Consider the following 24,502-nt stretch of genomic DNA (forward strand, 5'->3'; position numbering starts at 1 on the left):
GAACCACGTCCTGTGGTCTGATGAGACCAAGATAAAATTATTTGCTTCAAATGGTGCCAAGCGTGTGTGTTGGCAACCAGGCAAGAATTACAAAGACAAAGTGTGTATTGCTTACAGTCAAGCATGGTGGTGGGAGTGCTGCCGGTAATGGAGAACTACAGTTCATTGAGGGAACCATGAATGCCAACATGTACTGTGACATACTGAAGCAGAGCATGATCCTCTCCCTTCAGAGACTGGGCCGCAGGACAGTATTCTAACATAACAACCCCAAATACACCTCCAAGACAACCACTGCCTTGCTAAAGAAGCTGGGAGTAAAGGTGATGAACTGGCCAAGCATGTCTGCAGACCTAAACCCTATTGAGCATGGGGAATCCTCAAATGGAAGGAGGAGGAACGCAAGGTCTCTAAGATCCACCAGCTCTGTGATGTCGTCATGGAGGAGTAGAAGAGGACTCCAGTGGCAACCTGTGAAGCTCTGGTGAACTCCATGCCCAAGAGGGTTAAGGCAGTGCTGGAAAATAATTGTGGCCACACAAAATATTGACACTTTGGGCCCAATTTGGCCATTTTCCCTTAGACATTAATGGAGTGTTGAGTTATTTTGCGGTGACAGCAAATTTACACTGTTATACAAGCTGTACAATCACTACTTTACATTGTAGCAAAGTGTCATTTCTTCAGTGTTGTCACATGAAAAGATAGAATAAAATATTTATAAAAATGTGAGGGGTGTACTCACTTTTGTGAGATACTGTATATTATATGTAGACTTTGACACATGAGAAGTGTCAGAATTGGCCCTGGAGGAAAATATTTAAATGGGTTTAACGGCAAATTAATCCCTTGATGACCAGCACACGATGATGTGCGTTGGCACAATGGCATGGCTGTGCAAATGAGTGTACAGGTACACCCCCTTTAAATTGCAGCATAGTAGGCACACGCACGCCGTGTACTCCATGAGCATGTCCTCTGGTTCTGAGCACTCGATGTCTGCCAGGGGCCCACGATCGTGTCATGGAGCGGCAGAATGGGGAGATGCCTATGTAAACAAGGCATTTTCCTGTTCTGCCTAGCAACATGACAGATCTACTGCTCCATGTCATCGGGAGCAATGATCTCTGTCGTGTTCTACTGAGACAATCCCCTTACAGTTAGAACACTCCCTAGGACACACTTAACCCCTTGATCGCCCCTTAGTGTTTAACCCCTTCCCTGGCAGTGTCATTTACACAGTAATCAGTGCATTTCTATAGCAATGATCACTGTATAAATGACAATGGTCCCAAAATAGTGTCAAAAGTGTCCGATGTGTCCGCCATAATGTTACAGCCACGATAAAAATCGCAGATCGCTGCCATTACTAACAAAGTAATAATAAAAATGCCATAAATCTATCCTCTATTTTGTAGACACTATAACTTTTGTGCAAACCAATCAATATATGCTTAGGCCCCTTTCACACTGGGGCGGTGCGGCCGTGGGTGGTAAAGCGGCGCTATTTTTACAGTCGAAAAAGGGTTAAAACCGCCCGCAAAGCGCCGCTGCAGCGGCGCTTTGGAGGCGGTATTGCCGCGCTGTCCCATTGATTTCAATGGGTAGGAGCGGTTTAGGAGCGGTGAATACACCACTCCTTCACCGCTCCAAAGATGCGGCTAGCAGGACTTTTTTCACCGTCCTGCCAGCGCACCGCTTCAGTGTGAAAGCCCTCCGGCTTTCACACTGGAGTGAAAGGGGCCGGTTTTTTCAGGCGCTACACAGGCGCTATTTTTAGTACTGTAACGGGGCCTTATTGAGATTTTTTTTTTTACCAAAAATATGTAGAAGAATACGTATCGGCCTAAACTGAGGAAGAAATTTATATATATATATATATATATATATATATATATATATATATATATATATATATATATATATATATATAATTTTTGGGGATGTTTATTATAGCAAAAAGTAAAAAATATTGTTGTTTTTTTTCAAAATTGTTGCTCTATTTTTTTTTATAGTGCAAAAAAATATAAAAAAAAAAGCACAGGTAATCAAATAACACCAACAGAAAGCTCTATTTATGGGGAAAAAAAGGATTCAAGTTTTGTTCGGGTACAGCTTCAAACGACTGTCAGTTAAAGTGACGCAGTGCTAAATTGTAAAAAGTGCTCTGGTCAGGAAGGGGTAAAATCTTCCGGGGCTGAAACAGTTAATGTCACAGAATGACATGTTTCTCACATGGGATTATTACTCAACCTGTAAGCACTACACTAAAGGAAACCACAGGAAACTATAAAGCAGCACCTGGTGTTCTGACACTGAAGTAAACAAGATTGATTGCTAGTTCAGAGACCATGTTTTACAGAAAGATAATGGTGAATGTTTAGCTTGCTCTGTTTACTGTAAACCTTCGGACTGTGTAGCAATGCAGTGGAACACATCACTTAAAGTTGACTGTACAAGGCATAAAACATATTTTTCATTAAAAATGTGGGGACATACCACTCTTCTATCATTCAGGAGGGAGTAAACGCAACACATTTTTCTGCACAGATCCAAGACTGATGGGCACCCGACAGCTGCTGTGCCCTTCCTAAACTGTCAACTTTTCTGAATATTTTTGCCGTTTGTATTTCCAAATACTGAATTTATTTCTCTTACTGAAGTGCGCTACTCATGCTAGACTAAAATACACACCGACGTTTACCTCTTGAACTTGATGGCGGAGGACGTCGTGACTGCCTGGAGGCGGATGCCCCTGACACAGGAGAAGGAACTCGTCAAAATTAAAGCGGTTCTTCATCCTAAAGGGGAAGTTCCGCTAATCTGATCCCTCCCCTCCACAATCGGCACCTTTCAGGGGGGAGGGGGTGCAGTTACCTGGATAATCCAGATATCTGCACCCACTTCCGGGCAGACCGCCGCAGACCCCCCCCATACCCCCCCCCCCGTTGTGTTCTGGGAAACACCCAGTTCCCTGGACACAGCGGGGGACCAGAAGAGACGCGCAGCGAGACTCGTGCATGCGCAGTAGGGAACCAGTCAGTGAAGCCGCAATGTTTCACTTCCCGATTCCCTGACAGAGGATGGCTGGACCCTGGGACAGGTAAGTGTGATTTTATTAAAAGTCAGCAGCTGCAATATTAGTAGCTGCTGGCTTTTAATATTTTTTTTTTTTTTGGTGCAGAACCGCTTTAAATACGTTTACTCCTATTCTTAAATGGCAAAAGGGTACTTATTCCACTAGAATTTCTTTGGATGTATTACCCAAATCACCTTAGACATTAGAGCTGCATGATTCTGGCTAAAATGAGAATCACTATTTTTTTGCTTAGAAGATAGGTCACGATTCTCGCTGCGTAAAATCTTTCACATTAAAACAAAAACAAAAAAATTGGGATAACTTTACGGTTTTCATTTTTTTTTTTTTTTATTCATTGAAGTGTATTTTTTCCCCAAAAATTGTGTTTGAAAGACCGCTGGGCAAATAAAATGTGACATAAAATATTGCAGCAATTGACATTTTATTCCCTAGGGTCTCTGCTAAAATATATATAATGTTTGGGGGTTCCAAATAATTTTCTAGCAAAAAATATTGATTTTAACTTAAGAAACAAGTGTCAGAAAAAGATTTAGGCTTTAAGTGGTTAAACTTCCTGCATTTACAGGTTGTGAAAAACTTTTACATACGGAAGTTTATCCCTTTGATCTAAGAAGGAAGAGTTAGTTACAATGTTTCACATTAAAAACTTGGCAGACTGCTCAGATGTTTTCTTTTCACAGCTGAGCCAGCAGTTAAAGTGGTTGTAAACCCTTACAAACCACTTTGACCTACAGGTAAGCCTAGATTAAGGCTTACCTGTAGGTCCAAGCAATATCCCCTAAACCAGGGCTCGACAAAACCCGGGCGCCAGGTCGCATTTGCGACTAGAATTGGCGAACTGGCGCCTGGGGCAGCACAGCTGGGGGTATGCTGTCTCCGCGGACCCCCCCGGCGTGATCGCGTCGGGCCGCGCCGCCGGCGGCCGGTAATTTAGCCCCCGGCTTTGAGGCCTTCTACGATCCTATGGTTCCTTCTGGAATCTGGCGCCCTCTTGTGGTGGCCGTTGGAATTACAACCAGCAATGCTAATGGATGCAATGCTAATTTTCCCTGCCTGCCAGCCTATCTTCCTTCCCTTTACTCAGAACCCCTAAAAATTTATATATATAATTCTAACACCCTAAAGAATAAAATGGTGGTCGTTGCAATACTGTCTGTCACACCATATTTGCACAGCGGACTTACAAGCGCACTTTTTTGGGGAAAATGTATTTAATAAAAAAAAAAATAAGACAACAGTAAAGTTAGCCCAATTTTTTTTAATATTGTGAAAGATAATGTTGCGTCGAGTAAATCGATACCAAACATGTCATGCTTCAAAATTGCGCCCGCTCATGGAATGGTGACAAACTTTTACCCTTTAAAATCTCCATAGGCGCCGTTTAAAAAATTCTACAGGTTGCATTTTTTAAGTTACAGAGGAGGTCTGGGGCTAGAATTATTGCTCTCACTCTACCGATCGCAGCGATACCTCACATGTGTGATTTGAACACCGCTTTCATATATGCGTTCGCTTCTGCACGCAAGCTTGGCAGGACAGGGCGCGTTTAAAATATATATATTTTTTTTTAACTTTTATTTTTATTTTTTTCACTGTTCTTTAAAAAAAAACAAAAAAAAAAAAGTGTGTCACTTTTATTCCCATTACAAGGAATGTAAAAATCCCTTGTAATAGAAAAAAGCATGACAGGTCCTCTTGTATATGAGATCTGGGGTCAGAGAGACCTCACATCTCATATTTACACTAAAATGCAATTTAAAAAAAAATAGTCATTTGAAAAAAATAAATAAAATGTCCCTCTAAGAGCTATGGGCAATGACTTGGAGACAGGTGAGGGGCTGGGGGCTATCTTCCCCTCACTCGTCTCCATGTCAGGCCAGGGACAGGTCCAGATCGCCGTCACGGACCCGGCTCCTAACTTTTTTAGCTGGCTCCTAGATTCCAAGCAAATTTGTCAACCCCTGTCCTAAACCTATACGGTTTAGGAGATATTTGCCCGATGACAGGCACCGCTGTCTACGGCGCATGCACCGTAGACAGCGGCGCGCAGGCGCACTGAGCGCGGCATTTCCAACAACGGAGCTGCCGCGCATTTGTCGGGTCCTGTGCGCATGTGCAGGAGTGACGGCATCGGGCGGGGCTTCGCCGAATGACAGCGGCGGAGCTGCGAGACCCCACCGAGAAGATGGATGCGGCGGACTACAGGGGACAGCGGTGACATCGCTGGCTCCTGTGTCAGGTAAGTGACACATAATGGGCTACTATGCGATGCATAGTAGTGCATTATGCTTTGTCTTTGCAGGGAGTGAAAGCGGAAGTAAACTCATCAGGGTTTACTTCCTTTTTAAGTCTCTCCACTTGTTCTATATGAAAGAATCAGCAATCTCTGCAATAGAGATGTCAGGGGGGTTGAAACAAGATCATGATTTTTTTAATGATTAATTGTGCAGCTCTATTAGACACTGGCGAAAAAACTGAGATACTCCCAGTAGTGGGAGGGGTTATATGGGAAGTGGACTTCCAGTCTTAGGGTGTGCCAGCGTCCATCACCTAAAGGTGGCCTACAACCCACATAGTAACTATTATGGCTCTGTGTCCTGTGATGTATGATAAGAAGTAACGTTATAAAAACTCCAGCAGCTTAGCAGTGAGTGTTTCTCAACATTTTTGCAATAGCAGTTTTTAACGTTTTTTCTTTTCAATGGATCAAAAACATAAAAAATAAATAAAAAACCCTGGTGAGCACCGTTTTGGAGCGTTTATCAGAATTTTTTGACGTTAGAGCGTTTTTACAGCAGGAAAAACTCTTCTCAGAACCCACTAGTTTTGGGGGTTTTTTTAAAGCCAAAAAACACCCCAGCCAAAAACTGCTGAACAGCCTATGTGTACATGGACACATAGGATAACATGATGGGGAGTGTATTGACTGTAGAAACAAACGTCTGAAACCAAAAACAGCTGCTGTCAAAACGTCCAGTGTGCATAAGGCCTGCAATGTCCTCAGCTCCGGGTGAAGGCGACGGCATCTTACGTAAGGGAAATGAGGACCTTTGTGTCTCCCAGAAGACAGCGGAGGGATGGGAGGGACGGGACATGGTGTAGATTGTCCAGCCAAAAACTGCTGAACGTCCAGTGTGCATAAGGCCTGCAATGTCCTCAGCTCCGGGTGAAGGCGACGGCATCTTACGTAAGGGAAATGAGGACCTTTGTGTCTCCCAGAAGACAGCGGAGGGATGGGAGGGACGGGACATGGTGTAGATTGTCCAGCCAAAAACTGCTGAACGTCCAGTGTGCATAAGGCCTGCAATGTCCTCAGCTCCGGGTGAAGGCGACGACATCTTACGTAAGGGAAATGAGGTCCTTTGTGTCTCCCAGAAGACAGCGGAGGGATGGGAGGGACGGAACATGGTGTAGATCGCTGCGGCAATCTTTTGCCGGAAGTGGGAACAAATACTTGTATTAGACAGGTATCTGCTCCCCCCTCCCCCCTGAAAGGTGCCAAATGTAACACCGGAAGCGGGGGAGGAACCTGGACAGTGGAAGTTTCTTTTTTGCGTGGAACGCCAATTTAATGAGGAACCCAAAGCCTCTTCCTGGTTCAGGTAGCCCAGCCCCTCATGACATGCACCAAGCCTGTACATCCCAGGAGACTTCTGGAGTGCTGGAGATGTCATTCTCGCCTTGGCGAGAATGGTGGCTAGGGGGCAGGCAAAGAAAAAAAATGCAATTTTACATTGCAGAAAATACCCAGTACACATAAAGCATGCATCACTTAATCCCTGGATCCAGACTGCTAAGGTTGCACTATTTAGGAGTCACTTCTTTCCCCAGCCTCCACTGCAGTCATTATCACAGCACAGCAGCACTGGACGGAGGGCGAGAGCTGCCTGAATGAACTTTTTAAGTTGACCAGCCGGTAATTAGTTGTAGGGTGGTCCTAGCAACCAATCACCAGCTAGTTAATATGAAAAGTTACCCCAGCAGCTTCAGCTCTCCCACGCTCCATCCAGAATTGTTCTGCCTCACACCCTCCGCTTTATAAAAGGAGGTAGAGCAGTGCTTCTCAACCCTGTCCTCAAGTACCCCCAACAGGCCATGTTTTGGGAATTTCTCATAGATAAAATAGCTGTCCAAAATACCAAGCCATTGACTCTCGATTTAAAAAAACCTGTGCAAGATAAAGGAAAATCTGCTAACTTGGCCTGTTGGGGGTACTTGAGGACAGGGTTGAGAACCACTGAGGTAGAGGACACCAATGTGAAGGGGGGACTGAGGACACCGATGTAAGCATGGGACTGGATACTGGAGGAGAGGGCTGTGATGTAAATTGTGAATCATCGCACAAAAATATGATTTGGACCTCTGCTGGAAGAAAATGTTATGGATTAGACCTCCTTGAATTTAAATGATTACCCCTGATCTAGAGGGTGAAGGCTCACTTTCTATACTGACTATACTGACTAGAGTGTACAGTACCATTATTTGGAAAATTAGACTCTTTTGTACATGGGTAGGCTCATCAGAGGGTGCTTACAGTGAAAGACACTGAGAAAAATATTCTAGGAATCAGCTTCATTTCCAGGACCAGCACTTTTTCATTTCATTTGGAATCTGAAAATCTCTTGAAATGTTCAAAATCATTATAAATATGCTTTTCCTTGTACAAATTGGAACACACCAGGGGGTATAAAATAGGCAAAACCAAACAGTACTTGTAGTAATCATTTTGTAACTACGGTATATTATCAGATATCTAATATGGCCTTCTGCATCTAAAAAAAAAATATTATATTACTATTTCATGACACTATAAAAATATTTAAAATTTTATACATGGGGCTTTTTAGCACCATAAATTTGATCCATGAGAGCACTTTATTTAAATCCTGCCTTGATGCATCTATCCCTCAAGTAATTTCCATTGGATTTTACACATCTAGAACTATAAATACTGAGAAACAGGATATTCAGCAGAAACTATACAAATTTCATATGGGAATGCAGTTAATGCATATGATAATAGTACAATAAAAAGAATATGATATTCACAGTCCCCTTTCACACTAACAGACTGATCAGGTCCGCCTGTCAGTTTTTCAGGCAGACCCTGCAGTCTCCTCTATGGAAAAGCAGGTGTCAACAGACATGTGTACTTACTCACATCCAATCCGATCCTATACGCTAAAAACAGACGGATGGGGATCTAATTCCTCATCGGTCTGGCGGATTGGATGCCAGTCAGGTGGTCCATTTATATCAAAATGCCCACAGGGGAGAGTGGGATGCGACTGTGTAACAGTCACATAATAAGCGGAGCAGACCAGCCACCCACCTGCTCAGCAGAGATCAGCGTACAGATTGTTCACTGAGCAGGCGGACTCCAACAGAGCCCACACTGTGTAGAAGGGTAAGAGGTCAAGCATTATTTGTGACAGTTCTGTAGTACATTTGAATTACTCAAGGAGTGAAAGAGACTTGTCATTTACTTTAGTGCGTTAGAGAGGTCAAGAAAAGAGACTGCATCCTCTACCAGCTTGAGATTTTCTCCATTTTTAAACAGAGCATAAACTTTTACTCACATTTTAAAGTTCACAGATTTAAGATTGAACTCAGATCAGGACATATGTGAACTGGCTCACATCATAAAATGCAAGTTGCTAATATGACATCAAAGCTGAAATGGGTTTCAGGTGTCTGGCATATAAAAAAGGGTCCTTTGTATAAAAAAAAAATGTACCGTATGTCTGTGCCAAACTGAAAAAGTACTCTGAAGGTTTACATGGATGGCAGTTTTAAACCACAAGGAACTGACAAGTATTTTCCTTCGGAAAAGCTAAAATAAAATTATGTCTACGCCATGGAGTTTCCGCAAAACTTACAAAAAAAAAACCCCACTAGATTCTTTACAATTCTAAAATAAGCTTTCCAACGAACACCATTTTGTAATACGAGTTAAAATAACGATCGCACTCCTAGGAAATTCAAACTAATCTGATGATTGTAAAATACATAAGCAAAAAAGCTTTGATGAAGGCTGATTCATACCAGTGTACAGTAGTGAAGACAGCAGTGCCAATGTGCCAGTTGTGGTTTACTTTTTTTTCTTTTTTCAACAAACTTTATTGAAACATCACACAGTGTCATTTCATTAACCACTTCAGGGCAGGAAAGATTTACCCCCTTCCTGACCAGGCCATTTTTCCCACAAATAGAGCTTTCTTTTGGTGGTATTTGATCACCTCTGCAGTTTTTTTTTTTTTAATAGCGCAAAAAATATAGACAATTTTGAAAAAAACATTTTTTATATATCTAAAATTTTTACTTTTTGCTATAACATCCCCCAAAAAAAAAATCTTCATTCGTTTAGGCCAATATAGATTCTTCTACATGTTTTTTTTTTTTTTTTACCAAAAACAGTAAGCATATATAGATTGGTTGGTGCAAAAGTTATAGCGATTTTTAGCAGGTGATCAGCGATTTTTAGCGGGACTGCAACATTGCTGCAGACACTTTTTTTGGGACCAGTGCTATAAAAATGCACTGATTACTGTACAAATTAGACTGGCAGGGAAGGGGTTAGCACTAGGGGGCAATCAAGCACTTAAGCGTGTCCTAGGGAGGTGTTTCTAACTGTGGGGGGGGGGAGGGGACTGACTGGGAGTACAGAGAGTTCGCTGTTCCTAATCACTAGGAAAAGACAATCACACTGTACTCCCCTGACAAAACAGGGATCTGCTTTGTTTACACTAGCAGATCCCTGTTCTGCCTCTTCGTGGAGCGATGGTGGCAGGTGGACATTATGGCCACCGGACATGCACATCGGCTCCAGCGCCCTGAGCACACCCACTGTGTCTATTACACAGAGCACTGTGCTGGCACAGTGATTCATGCAATAGAGCCGCCCTGCTGCATCGGCAAGTGGTTAAAGTGGAACTTCACTCTTGCAATCAACATTAATTAAATTGTAATCCTCATGCTGCTAGCATTAATAGAGTTTATTATATTTACTTGTTTTAAACTTTTACATTTCTTCAGTTCCTTTTGGTTTCTTGCCTAGGCAAACTATGTCATACATCCCAGGAGTCTTCAGGAGGGGAGGAGAGGTTTTCTCAGCTAAGCATGCATTTCTCCTGCATGCATGCTTGAGCTAAGGGCAGATGGATTCCAGGAAGTAAATGCTAAATTAATCATTTTTCCTTAAGATGGCTATGGACAGAAATGCTAGGGAGTTGTTTATCAAAGTGGTTTCTCAACAAAATAAAGTATGGAGACATTGATGCATCGCATACTAGCCCATTATGTGACACTTGCCTGCAAACAAATCCATCGCTGTCCCCTGTGCAAGCTGCGTCCATCTTTGCCCCTCTTCCTCCTGGGGTCGTAGACTCCAGCTCTGTGACTGGCCAGAGCCACGTGACGTCACTTCCACGCAGTAATGGCACACGCTGGGGGATGACACAGCATGGAGGTCCCTTTCTTCACAGTGCATGCCCCAATTACATCATCGGTGCGCTACAAGTCAAATATCTCTTTAACAGCGCACATTTAGGAGATATTTCCACTACCTATAGGTAAGCCTTATTGTTGGCTTACCTATAGTTAACAGTCACTAGGGAGTTTTTACAACCACTTGAAGTTGTTAAACTTACTGCATTTACACACAGAAGTTTAGCCCTTTGATCGAAGAAGGAAGAGGTACAATGTATCTAATTGACAGGAGTCAATTAACCTACCAGCATGTCTTTGGAGTGTGGGAGGAAACCGGAGTACTCAAAGGAAACTCACGCAGGCACAGGGAGAACGTGCAAACTCTGTGCAAGTAGTCCTGTGGTTCGATTCAAACCGAAAACCCTATTGCTGCTGGGTGGAGTGCTAACCACTTAGTCACTGTTGCTGCAGTCAGATTGCACTGAAACAGCCACCAAACGCAGTGCTACCGAAGCTGGTGTGAAAAGGCCCTGAACATGATCACTAGACTGACTGATGTTAGCATTAGGAATAATACACAAACTTTTCTTGAAAAAGATGAGTTTAACCCACTTCTTTAATGCACTACTGGTCCATGAGGTCATCCGTTATAAAAAAGTGCATCTATACCACCACTATTCTTAGTAAATAGTAAAATTACTTTGACTTCCTGCCAACCGCATAACACAGATATAAAGCAGCACGGCCACACACTGCAGTGACTGAGCTGTAACAGATTGCTTCAGGTCACTGGTTACAATCTGGAGTTGACAGGACACGCTCCAGATCATGTGACCCCTGAGAAAGCCAATAACACTGATCACATGATCCAGAAGTCTGTCTCCGCCTTCCAGCATGAAGACCCACCTAATGGGCAGCAGCAAGCAGGAAAAGCCCATACTGTTAAAGTGGTTGTTAACCCACTACTATAAAAAATCTCCCATCCCCTCTGTAACATAATATGTTATGTGACTCCTCGACTATCTCCTCTGCCCGGCTGACAGCTCCAGCGGGTGGGACAGAGCACTCCTGATTACATCCGCTGGGGTGGAGGGGAAGAGAGTAGAGAGAGCAAGAGAGCCACATGAGCACTGATATAGGTACAGATTGGCATTTTTTTTTTTAACACAGGGACACATATTATGTTTCAGAGGGGATAGGAGGTTTTAATTGTAGTTATGGGAGCGGACACTGACATGAGCAGACAGGCAGGGAGGGTGGAGAGGACAGAGCAGGGTTACAGATGACAGATGCACGTAAACTGACCATGGTGTCAAGGCTCAGCAGCCATGATAAAAGGTTTACAGGGGGGAGGGTATAGCCAGGCAGGATTAGCCAAGTTTTTTTTTTTTCTTTTTTAGGTGATAGAAGGGGCCAAATTACACAGCACAAGCACTTAGAACCCCCAAAGATTATATATACTTTTTTTTAAGCCCTATGACCCTATAGAATAAAATGGTGGGTGTTGTAATTTTTTATGTCACATGTTATTTGCGCAGCAGTTTTTCAAATACCATTTTTTTGGGGGGGGGGGGAACATTTCATGAATAATAAAAAAATTGTCACAATTTTTTGTATATTGTGAAAGATGTTACGCCAAGTAAATAGACTCCAAACACATTACGCTTTAAAATTGCGTCTGCCTGTGGAATGGCGGCAAACTACGGTGCTTAAAATTCTCCATAGGCGAGAGTTGCACAGGAGGTCTGGTGCTAGAACTATTGCTCTCGCTCGGACGTTCAAAACAATACCTCACGTGTGGGTCGATCACCGTTTACATATGCGTGCAGGAGTAACGTACGTTTTCACATTTACGCGCAAGCACGGTGGGACAGGGGGACTTTAAAAAAAATGTTTTTATTATTTATTTGTTACATACAATTTGTTTACACTTTTTTTTGTACTAACTTTATTGATGTGCACCGATGAGGCGGCACTGGTGGGCCATGGCTAGCAGCATGCTGGTGACTGTGTGGGACCAATGTCCCTTTTACCAAAGCCGGCAATCGGCTTTATTTTTTTCTCCTCACGCTATCAGCTGATTACAAGCTTCTGTTTACATCATGTGATCATCTGTCATTAGCTGGGTTAGATGAGGGGTCCCCTGGCACATTTCGGTGTGGACATTGTCCACGCTGTCCCTGGATCCAGAAAGGTTCAACCTTCATCCTTCCAAATGTTGAGACTTTTCTTCCCCTCAACATGTCAATTGTGGCACGAGGGGAGTTATCTACCTAATGGTCTGTGCCTGCAATGCATTTTATGTAGGCAAGACCATTAAACCCCTTTCACACTGAGCCACCCCGGGTGTCAGCGGTAAAGCGGCGCTATTTTTAGTGCCGCTTTACCGTTGTTTTAGCGGCGTTATTCAGCTGCTAGTGGGCTGGTTTTAACCCCCGCTAGAGGGTGAAAAGGGGTTAAATCCACCCACAAAATGCTGCTGCAGTGGCGCTTTGCCGGCGGTATATCAGCGCTGCCCCATTGTTTTCAATGTGGGGGAGCGGTGTATTCACCGTTCCTACACCGCTGCAAAGAAGCTGCGGGCAGGACTTTTTGTGACGCCCTGCCAGCACAGCACCCCAGTGTGAAAGCACTCTGGCTTTCACACCGGGTTTGCAGCTAAGGCTTTTTTTCAGGAGCTATTTTTAGCGCTGTAGCGCCTGAAAAATGCCTCTGTGTGAAAGGGGTCTTAGAACTTAGGCAAAGAATGGGAGACCATCTATATCATGACTCTAATGGCAAGCTCACCACGGTACACCATAGATTTCAACCTGCAGTTGTCAAATTCCTGGTTTTGGAAGTTGTGCCAGAAGACCCTTGAGGGGGTGGAGGGGGGGGGGGGGTTCGACTGGGACCAAGCAATTTTGAGATGCAAAACCATCTGGATTAAACAGCTTAATGTCCTCACATCACCTGGTCTCAATGAAGCCCTTTCATACAAATCCTATGAACGACTTGTCCCCCGATTACACTTTTTTCAATCTTTATTAATTTTGGCCATGTCCCTTTGCGTCCCTGTTCCTTTTTTTGGTTCTTGCTTTTTGTTATTGCTAATCCTTGATTGTGGTCTCTTTCTCCCTCCTTTTTGCTCTGTTCTTTGTATCTCATCTATTCTCCTTTTTCTCGGTTTCGTATCTCATCTATTTTTCTTTTTTCCCCTTCTCCATGTATCAGTGGCAGTGCCTTTGACGACCAGGACGGGTACCCAATTCTAACTGGGTTACGCATATACTTTAATATAATTCTTAATTTCTTCAATCTTAGGATCTATGTGCAACTGTGTGTGATCCTCTATGGGGAGATTTAGACTGGTGACACATTGTTTGTTTGTGTTAAATACATGCTGTACATCCCAGGCTTTTGCATCTTGAGCACGAACTGGGAGGAAATTCCTGCTGTGGCTGTGTGTGCGCGTCTTGTTCACATGCGCAGTGGCTACTTCACCACGAGTGTCACTTGCGCATCGTGGGTGAGACAGACCAGGTGACGTCACCGGCGCTCAGCTGGCATGTGCATGGTTGGAGGCACTATAAAAAGATGCCTATGGTGGCCTTTACATAGATGGCTGCCACCCGGGGACAGGTTTAAACTTAGCAATCGCAAGGTAGGACTGGTTCCGATTGCCAAGTTGAAACCTGTCCCTGGGTGGCAGGTAGTGCCCTGATTACAATATATAAAGTGTAAAAATACCATGCCCACCAATGGCAGCATACAGTGCCCACCAATACCAGTGATCAGAGCCCATCAGTGGCAGCAATCAGTGCCCACAAGTGCCACAAATCAGTGCCCATTTGCCAAGCCAGTGCTGGCAATTAGTGCCACCTATCAGTGCTGCCCATCAATATCGCCCATCAGTGCCACCCATCAATGCCCAGTGCCCATCTGTACCGCTTATCCATGCCTACCAGTGGCCACCACTGCCGCCTATCAGTGCAGCATATTAGTGCCTCATTGGTGCCGCCTCGTCAATGCACACCAGTTCAGCCTATCAGTGCTGCCTCATCAGCGCACATCAGTGAAGGCAAAAAAATTACTTAGTTGTAAAATTTACTGACAGAAAAAAAAAGTAAAAAATTAATTTTTTTTGGACTTTTTTTTTGTAAAAAATAAAAAACCCAGCAGTGATTATATACCAGCAAAAGAAAGCTCTATTTGTGTGAAGAAAATGATAAAAAATTCGTTTGGGTACAACGTAGTATGACTGCGTAATTGTCATTCAAAATGCAACAGTGCTGAAATATGAAAAATGGCCTGGGCAAGAAGGGGGTGTTCGTGCCTGGTAGACAAGTGGTTAACTTCTGTACACGAACCACAGGGGTTACTCACACCGCATCGTCACCATTCACAGAAAACCTTGTATTTTTTTTATTTTATTTTTTTTCAATGAATAGGTGTTCTCTGATTGGACTAGGGTAGAGATTGTGATGTCACTGCCCCTCATTCAATTAGAGTATAACTTGTATTCGTGCCCCTCAGGCATGAGACACAAATACTCACATTGTGCCAAGCAGGACCAATGTAAGAATGCAACGTAGGTCATACCAGCTTTACAATCCAACACCAGGAAAAAATAAATAAAAAATTATTCCTTTGCAGTGGAACTGTGCCTGCACTACATGGGTTAATTACCCAATTATGTCTAGGGGAACAATAAAAGGAAATATACTTACCTAATCCTCTGCTCCTCCCCGCAGCTAGACAGTCACCTGACTTCTGCTTCCCTGCGCTCTAGGGTCAGGACGTCATCAACAGCAAAGCAGGGTGCATAGCATTGCTCAGGACATGAAGATGCTGAGGGACAGTCCAACACCAGATCAGGGAGGAGTAGAGGATCAGAAAAGTAAAAACAAACGGAAAAAAAAAAACTTCTCTTATCCTCTGAAGGAAACTAGCACAGCTCACTAAAAAGGGATAATTTTCTTTCTTTCTTCCCAGTTGGACTTCTTTAATAAATATCTTTTATTAAAAATGTGTTGTATTTCAGTGCTGCTGATCTCCTGAAACCTCCTTGTAGCCACTTCCCATCCATACACACACACACACACCCAAAAGACTACTACACGATATTTATCAGGATAATGATTGTGACAACAGGAGACCAAGTTTAGGTAGTGTGTGTTGGCATAACCCCTTGTAATCTCCACCAGGGCATGTGACATGGTGACAACACAGGACACAGCAGTTGTCACCCAATAACAAGGTGTACTCCAACAAGGACATCTGTAGTAAAATCAGCAGGTTTTATTTTTGTGGATGCTGCAAATATAAAGCTCACCCCACACACACAATACATAACAATAAGATTCAATGAGGATACACATAAAGTATCCAATCTGGACAATCAGGCAGCCTCTTGTACTACTTTGGTAGATCTTATAGTGGCCATACATGCATTGATAAATGATATTTTTCTTCCAATCTCTCCTAATATAAATAGTCGATCTATAGTCAACAACCCATTTGATCGTTATGCCACACACGAGAAGGTGGATTTAGATCAACGATCAGAAGATGAGATTTACTCATTTACAATCTCATCTCTGATTCCACCATGTAATCAAATCATCTGATCGATTGAGAATACAAATCCATGCACAAAGCATCTCAGTGCTGTTAATCGATGCAACATGATTGATAATTTTATGCCCTGGGTGATCAACTGATTAAATCGCTTATTGACTGGATTATAAAATGGAAGCCTGTATGGCCGCCATGATGGAGATTGTACTACCAGTCTAATGTGTATGTTGAGCGACAACCCATAATAACTTAGGAATAACATTGACAGTAAAGTGTTTATAGTGATTGGGTGTATACAGTATCTTACAGAAGTACACCCCTCACATTTTTGTAAACATTTTATTATATCTTTTCATGTGACAACACTAAAGAAATGACACTTTGCTATAATGTAAAGTAGTGAGTGTACAGCTTGTATAACATTGAAAATTTTCTGTCCCCTCAAAATAGCTCAACACACAGTCATTAATATCTAAACAGCTGGCAACAAAAGTGAGTACACCCCTAAGTGAAAATGTCCAAATTGGGCCCAATTAGCCATTTTCCCTCCCCGATGTCATGTGACTCGTTAGTGTTACAAGGTCTCGGGTAGGGCTGCAACTAACGATTATTTTCACAATCTATTAGTCAGCCGATTATTGTTTCGATTAATCGGTTAATAACCTTTTTAAAAAAAAAGTGGGTCAAATTGATGTTCATTTTCAACCACAGTGATGGGAAAATTTGGAAATAGAAAACTTCTTAGTCAAAGGAATTTTCCGACAGTGTATGTGGTTTTTGTTCAGAAATTACATTCATTTTAAAAACAAGTGAAAATTTCAAACAAAATTCTTTCATTCAGCGAATGTACAAAGATTTTTTGTCTGAATATTTTCATCTGAAAATTGATCGGTGTGGCCAGCATAAGGCTCGGTACAAACCTATGCAGTTTGCTTTTGATCTGTTTCTGCAGTGCTTTTTGCTGTAGGTTTTTATTTTTGCGCACGTGATTTTACTGCAATTTGCATTTATTTTTGGGCAGATTGAAAAACACAAATTGCTGCAAAGACGCATTGCATGTTTTTCTGCAGGTTCTCCTTTGAAGTATATTGAACCAATAAAGCACCATTTTGCATTAAGTCCCTGACCCTTTCAGATGTGAACGTGTCACATAAGAAACCAGAAAACCGTGTAAATGAACTGTAGTGCATTTCTGCAAAAAGCACCAATAAACATATAGATGTGAACCAGGTCTAAGACGTTTACTAACATAATGGGGTTAAAAAACTAAACTAAAATTAGCCCTTTATAGTAGAAAATAGTAGATATTCACTACTGTAAGGGGTTCATTTTTTTACTGTAGAACGGTGAAAGTAATATTTACTGTAGCGATTATTTGCTCTTTTTGTACTATAAAGGGCTCATTTTAGTTTTTTTTTTAACCCCATTATGTTACTGGCCGATTAATCGATTATGAAAATAATAATCGATTAGTTGTCGATTAATCGATTAGTTGTTTCAGCCCTAGTCTCGGGTGTGAATGGGGAGCAGAAGTGTTAAATTTGGTGTTATCACTCTCACTCTCTCATATTGGTCACTGGAAATTAAACATGGCACCTCACAGCAAAGAACTCTGAGGATCTGAAAAAAAGAATTGTTCCTCTACATAAATATGGCCTATGCTATAGGAAGATTGCCAAGACCCTGAAACTGAGCTGCAGCGCAATGGCCAAGACCATACAGCAGTTTAACATGACAAATTCCACTCAGAACAGGCCTCGCCATTGTCAACCAAAGAAGTTGAGTGAATGTGCTCAGCGTCACATCCAGAGGTTGTCTTTGGGAAATAGACGTATGAGTGCTGCCAGAATTGCTGGGGGGGGTGGTCAGCCTGTTAGTGCTCAGACCATACTCCACACACTGCATCAAATTGGTCTGCATGGCTGGTGTCCCAGAAGGAAGCCTCTTCTAAAGATGATGCACAAGAAAGCCCACAGTTTGCTGAAGACAAGCAGACTAAGGACATGGATTACTGGAACCATGTCCTGTGGTCTGATGAGACCAAGATAAAGAAGCTTTGAGAGTGTAGCCTCAGATAGGTAAAATGAGAAGAATGTACCATCATCCATAGATTAAGACCAAGATAAACTTATTTGGTTCAGATGGTGTCAAGCATGTGTGACGGCAACAAGGTGAGGAGCACAAAGACAAGTGTGTATTGCCTACAGTCAAGCATGGTGGTGGGAGTATCATGGTCTGGGGCTGCAGGAGTGCTGCCAGCACTGGGGAGCTCATTGTTCATTGAGGGAACCATGAATGCCAACATGTACTGTGACATACTGAAGCCGTGCATGGTCCCCTCCCTCCGGAGACTGGGCCGCAGGGCAGTATTCCAACATAACAACCCCAAAGCACACCTCCAGGATGACCTCTGCCTTGCTAAAGAATCTGAGGGTAAAGGTGATGGACTGGCCAAGCATGTTTTCAGACCTAAACCCTATTGAACATCTGTGGGGTATCCTCAAACGGAAGGTGGATGAGCGCAAGGTCTCTAACAGCCACCGACTCATTGATGTCATCATGGAGGTGTGGAAGAGGACTCCATTGGCAGTCTGTGAAGCTCTGGTCCAAGAGGGTTAAGGCAGTGCTGGAAAATAATGGTGACCACACAAAATATTGACACGTTGGGCCCAATTTGGACATTTTCCCTTAGGGATGTACTCACTTTTGTTGCCAGCGGTTTACAAATTAATGGCTATGTGTTGAGTTATTTTGAGGGGACAGCAAATTTACACTGTTATACAAGCTGTACACTCACTACTATTGTAGCAAAGTGTCATTTCTTCAGTGTTGTCACATGAAAAGATAAAATAAAATATTTACAAAAATGTGAGCTTTTATGAGACACTGTAAATACTTGGGGAACATGGAGCCCAGACACAACCTCATGGGAGTTGTATCCAGTACAGAGTAAATGGAGGAGAGAGGGGGTCCAGTAATGATGAGAAGAGAGAGGGGGTCCAGTAATGAAGAGAGAGAGAGTCCAGTGCCGAGGAGAGAGAGTCCAGTGCCGAGGAGAGAGGAGAGAGAGAGTCCAGGAGTGAGGAGAGGAGTGAGGAGAGAGAGAGTCCAGAAGTGAGGTGAGAGAGAGTCCAGGAGTGAGGAGAGGAGTGAGGAGAGAGAGAGTCCAGGAGTGAGGAGAGGAGTGAGGAGAGAGAGAGTCCAGGAGTGAGGAGAGGAGTGAGGAGAGAGAGAGTCCAGGAGTGAGGAGAGGAGTGAGGAGAGAGAGAGTCCAGGAGTGAGGAGAGGAGTGAGGAGAGGAGTGAGGAGAGGAGTGAGGAGAGGAGTGAGGAGAGGAGTGAGGAGAGGAGTGAGGAGAGAGAGAGTCCAGGAGTGAGGAGAGGAGTGAGGAGAGAGAGTGTCGAGGAGTGAGGAGAGAGAGAGTCCAGGAGTGAGGAGAGGAGTGAGGAGAGAGAGTCCAGGAGTGAGGAGAGGAGTGAGGAGAGAGAGTCCAGGAGTGAGGAGAGAGAGTCCAGTGCCGAGGAGAGGAGTGAGGAGAGGGTCCAGTAGTGAGGAGATGAGTGAGGGGAGGGTCCAGTAGTGAGGAGATGAGTGAGGAGAGGGTCCAGTAGTGAGGAGATGAGTGAGGGGAGGGTCCAGTAGTGAGGAGATGAGTGAGGGGAGGGTCCAGTAGTGAGGAGATGAGTGAGGGGAGGGTCCAGTAGTGAGGAGATGAGTGAGGGGAGGGTCCAGTAGTGAGGAGATGAGTGAGGGGAGGGTTCAGTAGTGAGGAGATGAGTGAGGGGAGGGTTCAGTAGTGAGGAGATGAGTGAGGGGAGGGTCCAGTAGTGAGGAGATGAGTGAGGGGAGGGTCCAGTAGTGAGGAGATGAGGAGAGGGTCCAGTAGTAAGGAGATGAGGAGAGGGTCCAGTAGTAAGGAGATGAGGAGAGGGTCCAGTAGTAAGGAGATGAGGAGAGGGTCCAGTAGTAAGGAGATGAGGAGAGGGTCCAGTAGTAAGGAGATGAGGAGAGGGTCCAGTAGTAAGGAGATGAGTGAGGAGAGGGTCCAGTAGTAAGGAGATGAGTGAGGAGAGGGTCCAGTAGCAGGAGATGAGTGAGGAGAGGGTCCAGTAGCGAGGAGATGAGTGAGGAGAGGGTCCAGTAGCGAGGAGATGAGTGAGGAGAGGATCCAGTAGCGAGGAGATGAGTGAGGAGAGGATCCAGTAGCGAGGAGATGAGTGAGGAGAGGATCCAGTAGCGAGGAGAGGATCCAGTAGCGAGGAGAGGATCCAGTAGCGAGGAGATGAGTGAGGAGAGGATCCAGTAGCGAGGAGATGAGTGAGGAGAGGATCCAGTAGCGAGGAGATGAGTGAGGAGAGGATCCAGTAGCGAGGAGATGAGTGAGGAGAGGATCCAGTAGCGAGGAGATGAGTGAGGAGAGGATCCAGTAGCAAGGAGATGAGTGAGGAGAGGATCCAGTAGCAAGGAGATGAGTGAGGAGAGGATCCAGTAGCAAGGAGATGAGTGAGGAGAGGATACAGTAGCGAGGAGATGAGTGAGGAGAGGATACAGTAGCGAGGTGATGAGTGAGGAGAGGCTACAGTAGCAAGGAGATGAGTGAGGAGAGGCTACAGTAGCAAGGAGATGAGTGAGGAGAGGATCCAGTAGCGAGGAGATGAGTGAGGAGAGGATCCAGGAGCGAGGAGATGATCCAGGAGCAAGGAGAGGATCCAGGAGCGAGGAGAGGATCCAGGAGCATGGAGAGGATCCAGGAGCATGGAGAGGATCCAGGAGCGAGGAGAGGATCCAGGAGATGAGTGAGGAGAGGATCCAGTAGCGAGGAGATGAGTGAGGAGAGGATCCAGTAGCGAGGAGATGAGTGAGGAGAGGATCCAGTAGCGAGGAGATGAGTGAGGAGAGGATCCAGTAGCGAGGAGATGAGTGAGGAGAGGATCCAGTAGCGAGGAGATGAGTGAGGAGAGGATCCAGTAGCGAGGAGATGAGTGAGGAGAGGATCCAATAGCGAGGAGATGAGTGAGGAGAGGATCCAATAGCGAGGAGATGAGTGAGGAGAGGGTCCAGTAGCGAGGAGATGAGTGACGAGAGGGTCCAGTAGCGAGGAGATGAGTGACGAGAGGGTCCAGTAGCGAGGAGATGAGTGAGGAGAGGGTCCAGTAGTGAGGAGAGGGTCCAGTAGCGAGGAGATGAGTGAGGAGAGGGTCCAGTAGCGAGGAGATGAGTGAGGAGAGGGTCCAGTAGCGAGGAGATGAGTGAGGAGAGGGTCCAGTAGCGAGGAGATGAGTGAGGAGAGGGTCCAGTAGCGAGGAGATGAGTGAGGAGAGGGTCCAGTAGCGAGGAGATGAGTGAGGAGAGGGTCCAGTAGCGAGGAGATGAGTGAGGAGAGGGTCCAGTAGTGAGGAGAGGGTCCAGTAGTGAGGAGATGAGTGAGGAAAGGGTCCAGTAGCGAGGAGATGAGTGAGGAAAGGGTCCAGTAGCGAGGAGATGAGTGAGGAAAGGGTCCAGTAGCGAGGAGATGAGTGAGGAAAGGGTCCAGTAGCGAGGAGATGAGTGAGGAAAGGGTCCAGTAGCGAGGAGATGAGTGAGGAAAGGGTCCAGTAGCGAGGAGATGAGTGAGGAAAGGGTCCAGTAGCGAGGAGATGAGTGAGGAAAGGGTCCAGTAGCGAGGAGATGAGTGAGGAAAGGGTCCAGTAGCGAGGAGATGAGTGAGGAAAGGGTCCAGTAGCGAGGAGATGAGTGAGGAAAGGGTCCAGTAGCGAGGAGATGAGTGAGGAAAGGGTCCAGTAGCGAGGAGATGAGTGAGGAAAGGGTCCAGTAGCGAGGAGATGAGTGAGGAAAGGGTCCAGTAGCGAGGAGATGAGTGAGGAGAGGGTCCAGTAGGGAGGAGATGAGTGAGGAGAGGGTCCAGTAGGGAGGAGATGAGTGAGAAAAGGGTCCAGTAGCGAGGAGGAGATGAGTGAGGAGAGGATCCAGGAGTGAGGAGATGACTGAGGAGAGGATCCAGGAGTGAGGAGAGGGTCCAGTAGCGAGGAGATGAGTGAGAAAAGGGTCCAGTAGCGAGGAGGAGATGAGTGAGGAGAGGATCCAGGAGTGAGGAGATGACTGAGGAGAGGATCCAGGAGTGAGGAGAGGGTCCAGTAGCGAGGAGATGAGTGAGAAAAGGGTTCAGTAGCGAGGAGGAGATGAGTGAGGAGAGGATCCAGGAGTGAGGAGATGAGTGAGGAGAGGATCCAGGAGTGAGGAGATGAGTGAGGAGAGGATCCAGGAGTGAGGAGAGGGTCCAGTAGCGAGGAGATGAGTGAGAAAAGGGTCCAGTAGCGAGGAGGAGAGGATCTAGGAGTGAGGAGAGGGTCCAGCTGTTGTGAGGATGTGTGTAGATGACACAAGCGGCCACATCTGGAGACCCTAGCAGGCCCATGCCTTGTACAGATGTAGAGGAATCTTCCGGTAGGGCTGTCCATCCTCTCAGGACAGCGGATATCACATCCCAGGACTCGCAGGGCCTTTATCCGCCATAGTCATGGGGGGCAGTAGACCCCCCTCCCCTCACATATATGCCGACACATCCCTAGGGGTTCCCTTTCCCCAACACACAACACCTACTCATATCAGCACCCCTGTAATGACCAGCCCGGAGGCTTCAACTACATAGCATCACCTTACTTACCTGAATCCGCTTCTTGTGTCTTCTCCGCTCCGCCATGTCTGCCCCGGCCTGTCTGGTGACGTGGAGAAGGCGGGGCTCCGGGGCGTGCGCGGCCATGTGAGGGTCCATTGCGCGTTGCCGGATGCGGGAGTCCAGCTGTGGAGAGGTAGAGTGCGGCAGACAGAATAGAGAGGTGTACTCGGTGTGGTACAGAGACCCTCATACAGAGGAGGAGCAGTCACCCTGCACGCCATACCTGCTCAGCGAACTAGACCGGCTCACCCAAGTCTCTTGTCTACCAATTGCAGCATTAAGGTCATTTTACAGGCTGAGCTCAAATTCCAGAAATGTTTGCAAAGTTCCATTGGTCCAGCAATGTGTGTGACAGTGTGCATTACCTGAGGGCTTCCCTGGAGACTGAAGGTCATTGTAATATACACCATTATTACAGACAGCTCCACTGACTTCCCTACAGCTGCCCTGCTGCTTTCTGAACACAGGAGATTGCCCACTTGGCAAGGGCACCATTTACAGCAAATGTGTTAAACACAATCCCACCACCAGGCCATTTCTTTGGTCCTCTCATCCAGGGCTTGTTTTCAGAGGAATGTGGAAGAACTCCATTCTACCACCTCTGGGTCACTGTCACCTATAAACATAGAAGATTTCTGTGTTTATAAGGACAGCTGTCCTCTCGGCGGCTCCCGCCCTCCGCTCCCCACTGTCACCTATAAACATAGAAGCCTTGTGTGTTTATAAGAACAACTGTCCTCTCGGCGGCTCCCACCCTCCACTCCTCACTGTCACTTATAAACATAGAAGCCTTGTGTGTTTATAAGGACAGCTGTCCTCTCGGCGGCTCCCGCCCTCCGCTCCCCGCTGTCACCTATAAACATAGAAGCCTTGTGTGTTTATAAGGACAGCTGTCCTCTCAGCGGCTCACACCATCCGCTCCCCACTGTCACCTATAAACATAGAAGCCTTGTATGTTTATAAGGACAGCTGTCCTCTCGTCAGCTCCCGCCCTCCGCTCCCCACTGTCACCTATAAACATAGAAGCCTTGTGTGTTTATAAGAACAACTGTCCTCTCGGCAGCTCCCACCCTCCGCTCCTCACTGTCACTTATAAACATAGAAGCCTTGTGTGTTTATAAGGACAGCTGTCCTCTCGGCGGCTCCCGCCCTCCACTCCCCACTGTCACCTATAAACATAGAAGCCTTGTGTGTTTATAAGAACAACTGTCCTCTCGGCAGCTCCAACCCTCCGCTCCTCACTGTCACTTATAAACATAGAAGCCTTGTGTGTTTATAAGGACAGCTGTCCTCTCGGCGGCTCCCGCCCTCCGCTCCCCACTGTCACCTATAAACATAGAAGCCTTGTGTGTTTATAAGGACAGCTGTCCTCTCGTCAGCTCCCGCCCTCCGCTCCCCACTGTCACCTATAAACATAGAAGCCTTGTGTGTTTATAAGAACAACTGTCCTCTCGGCAGCTCCCACCCTCCGCTCCTCACTGTCACTTATAAACATAGAAGCCTTGTGTGTTTATAAGGACAGCTGTCCTCTCGGCGGCTCCCGCCCTCCACTCCCCACTGTCACCTATAAACATAGAAGCCTTGTGTGTTTATAAGGACAGCTGTCCTCTCGTCAGCTCCCGCCCTCCGCTCCCCACTGTCACCTATAAACATAGAAGCCTTGTGTGTTTATAAGAACAACTGTCCTCTCGGCGGCTCCCACCCTCCGCTCCTCACTGTCACTTATAAACATAGAAGCC

The 24,502-nt window shown here is 45.4% G+C and overlaps 1 protein-coding gene across 1 annotated transcript in view; it reads right to left on the reverse strand.

The window, feature by feature from the left end:
• The window catches only part of SEC62 (SEC62 preprotein translocation factor), a 91,877-nt gene extending 68,975 nt beyond the window's left edge, over window positions 1-22,902 (reverse strand). Inside the window, exon 1 of the mRNA XM_077488007.1 lies at window positions 22,752-22,902. Coding sequence (XP_077344133.1) covers window positions 22,752-22,859 — 108 coding nt within the window. The 5' untranslated portion in view covers window positions 22,860-22,902. The remainder of the gene's footprint in view (window positions 1-22,751) is intronic.
• Between the last annotated feature and the right edge of the window lie 1,600 nt (window positions 22,903-24,502).

Source organism: Lithobates pipiens, unplaced genomic scaffold, assembly GCF_037356315.1.
Source record: "Lithobates pipiens isolate NorthernLeopardFrog02 unplaced genomic scaffold, aLitPip1_a1.2 Scaffold_18, whole genome shotgun sequence".
In the NCBI taxonomy this organism is placed as follows: Eukaryota; Metazoa; Chordata; class Amphibia; order Anura; family Ranidae; genus Lithobates; species Lithobates pipiens.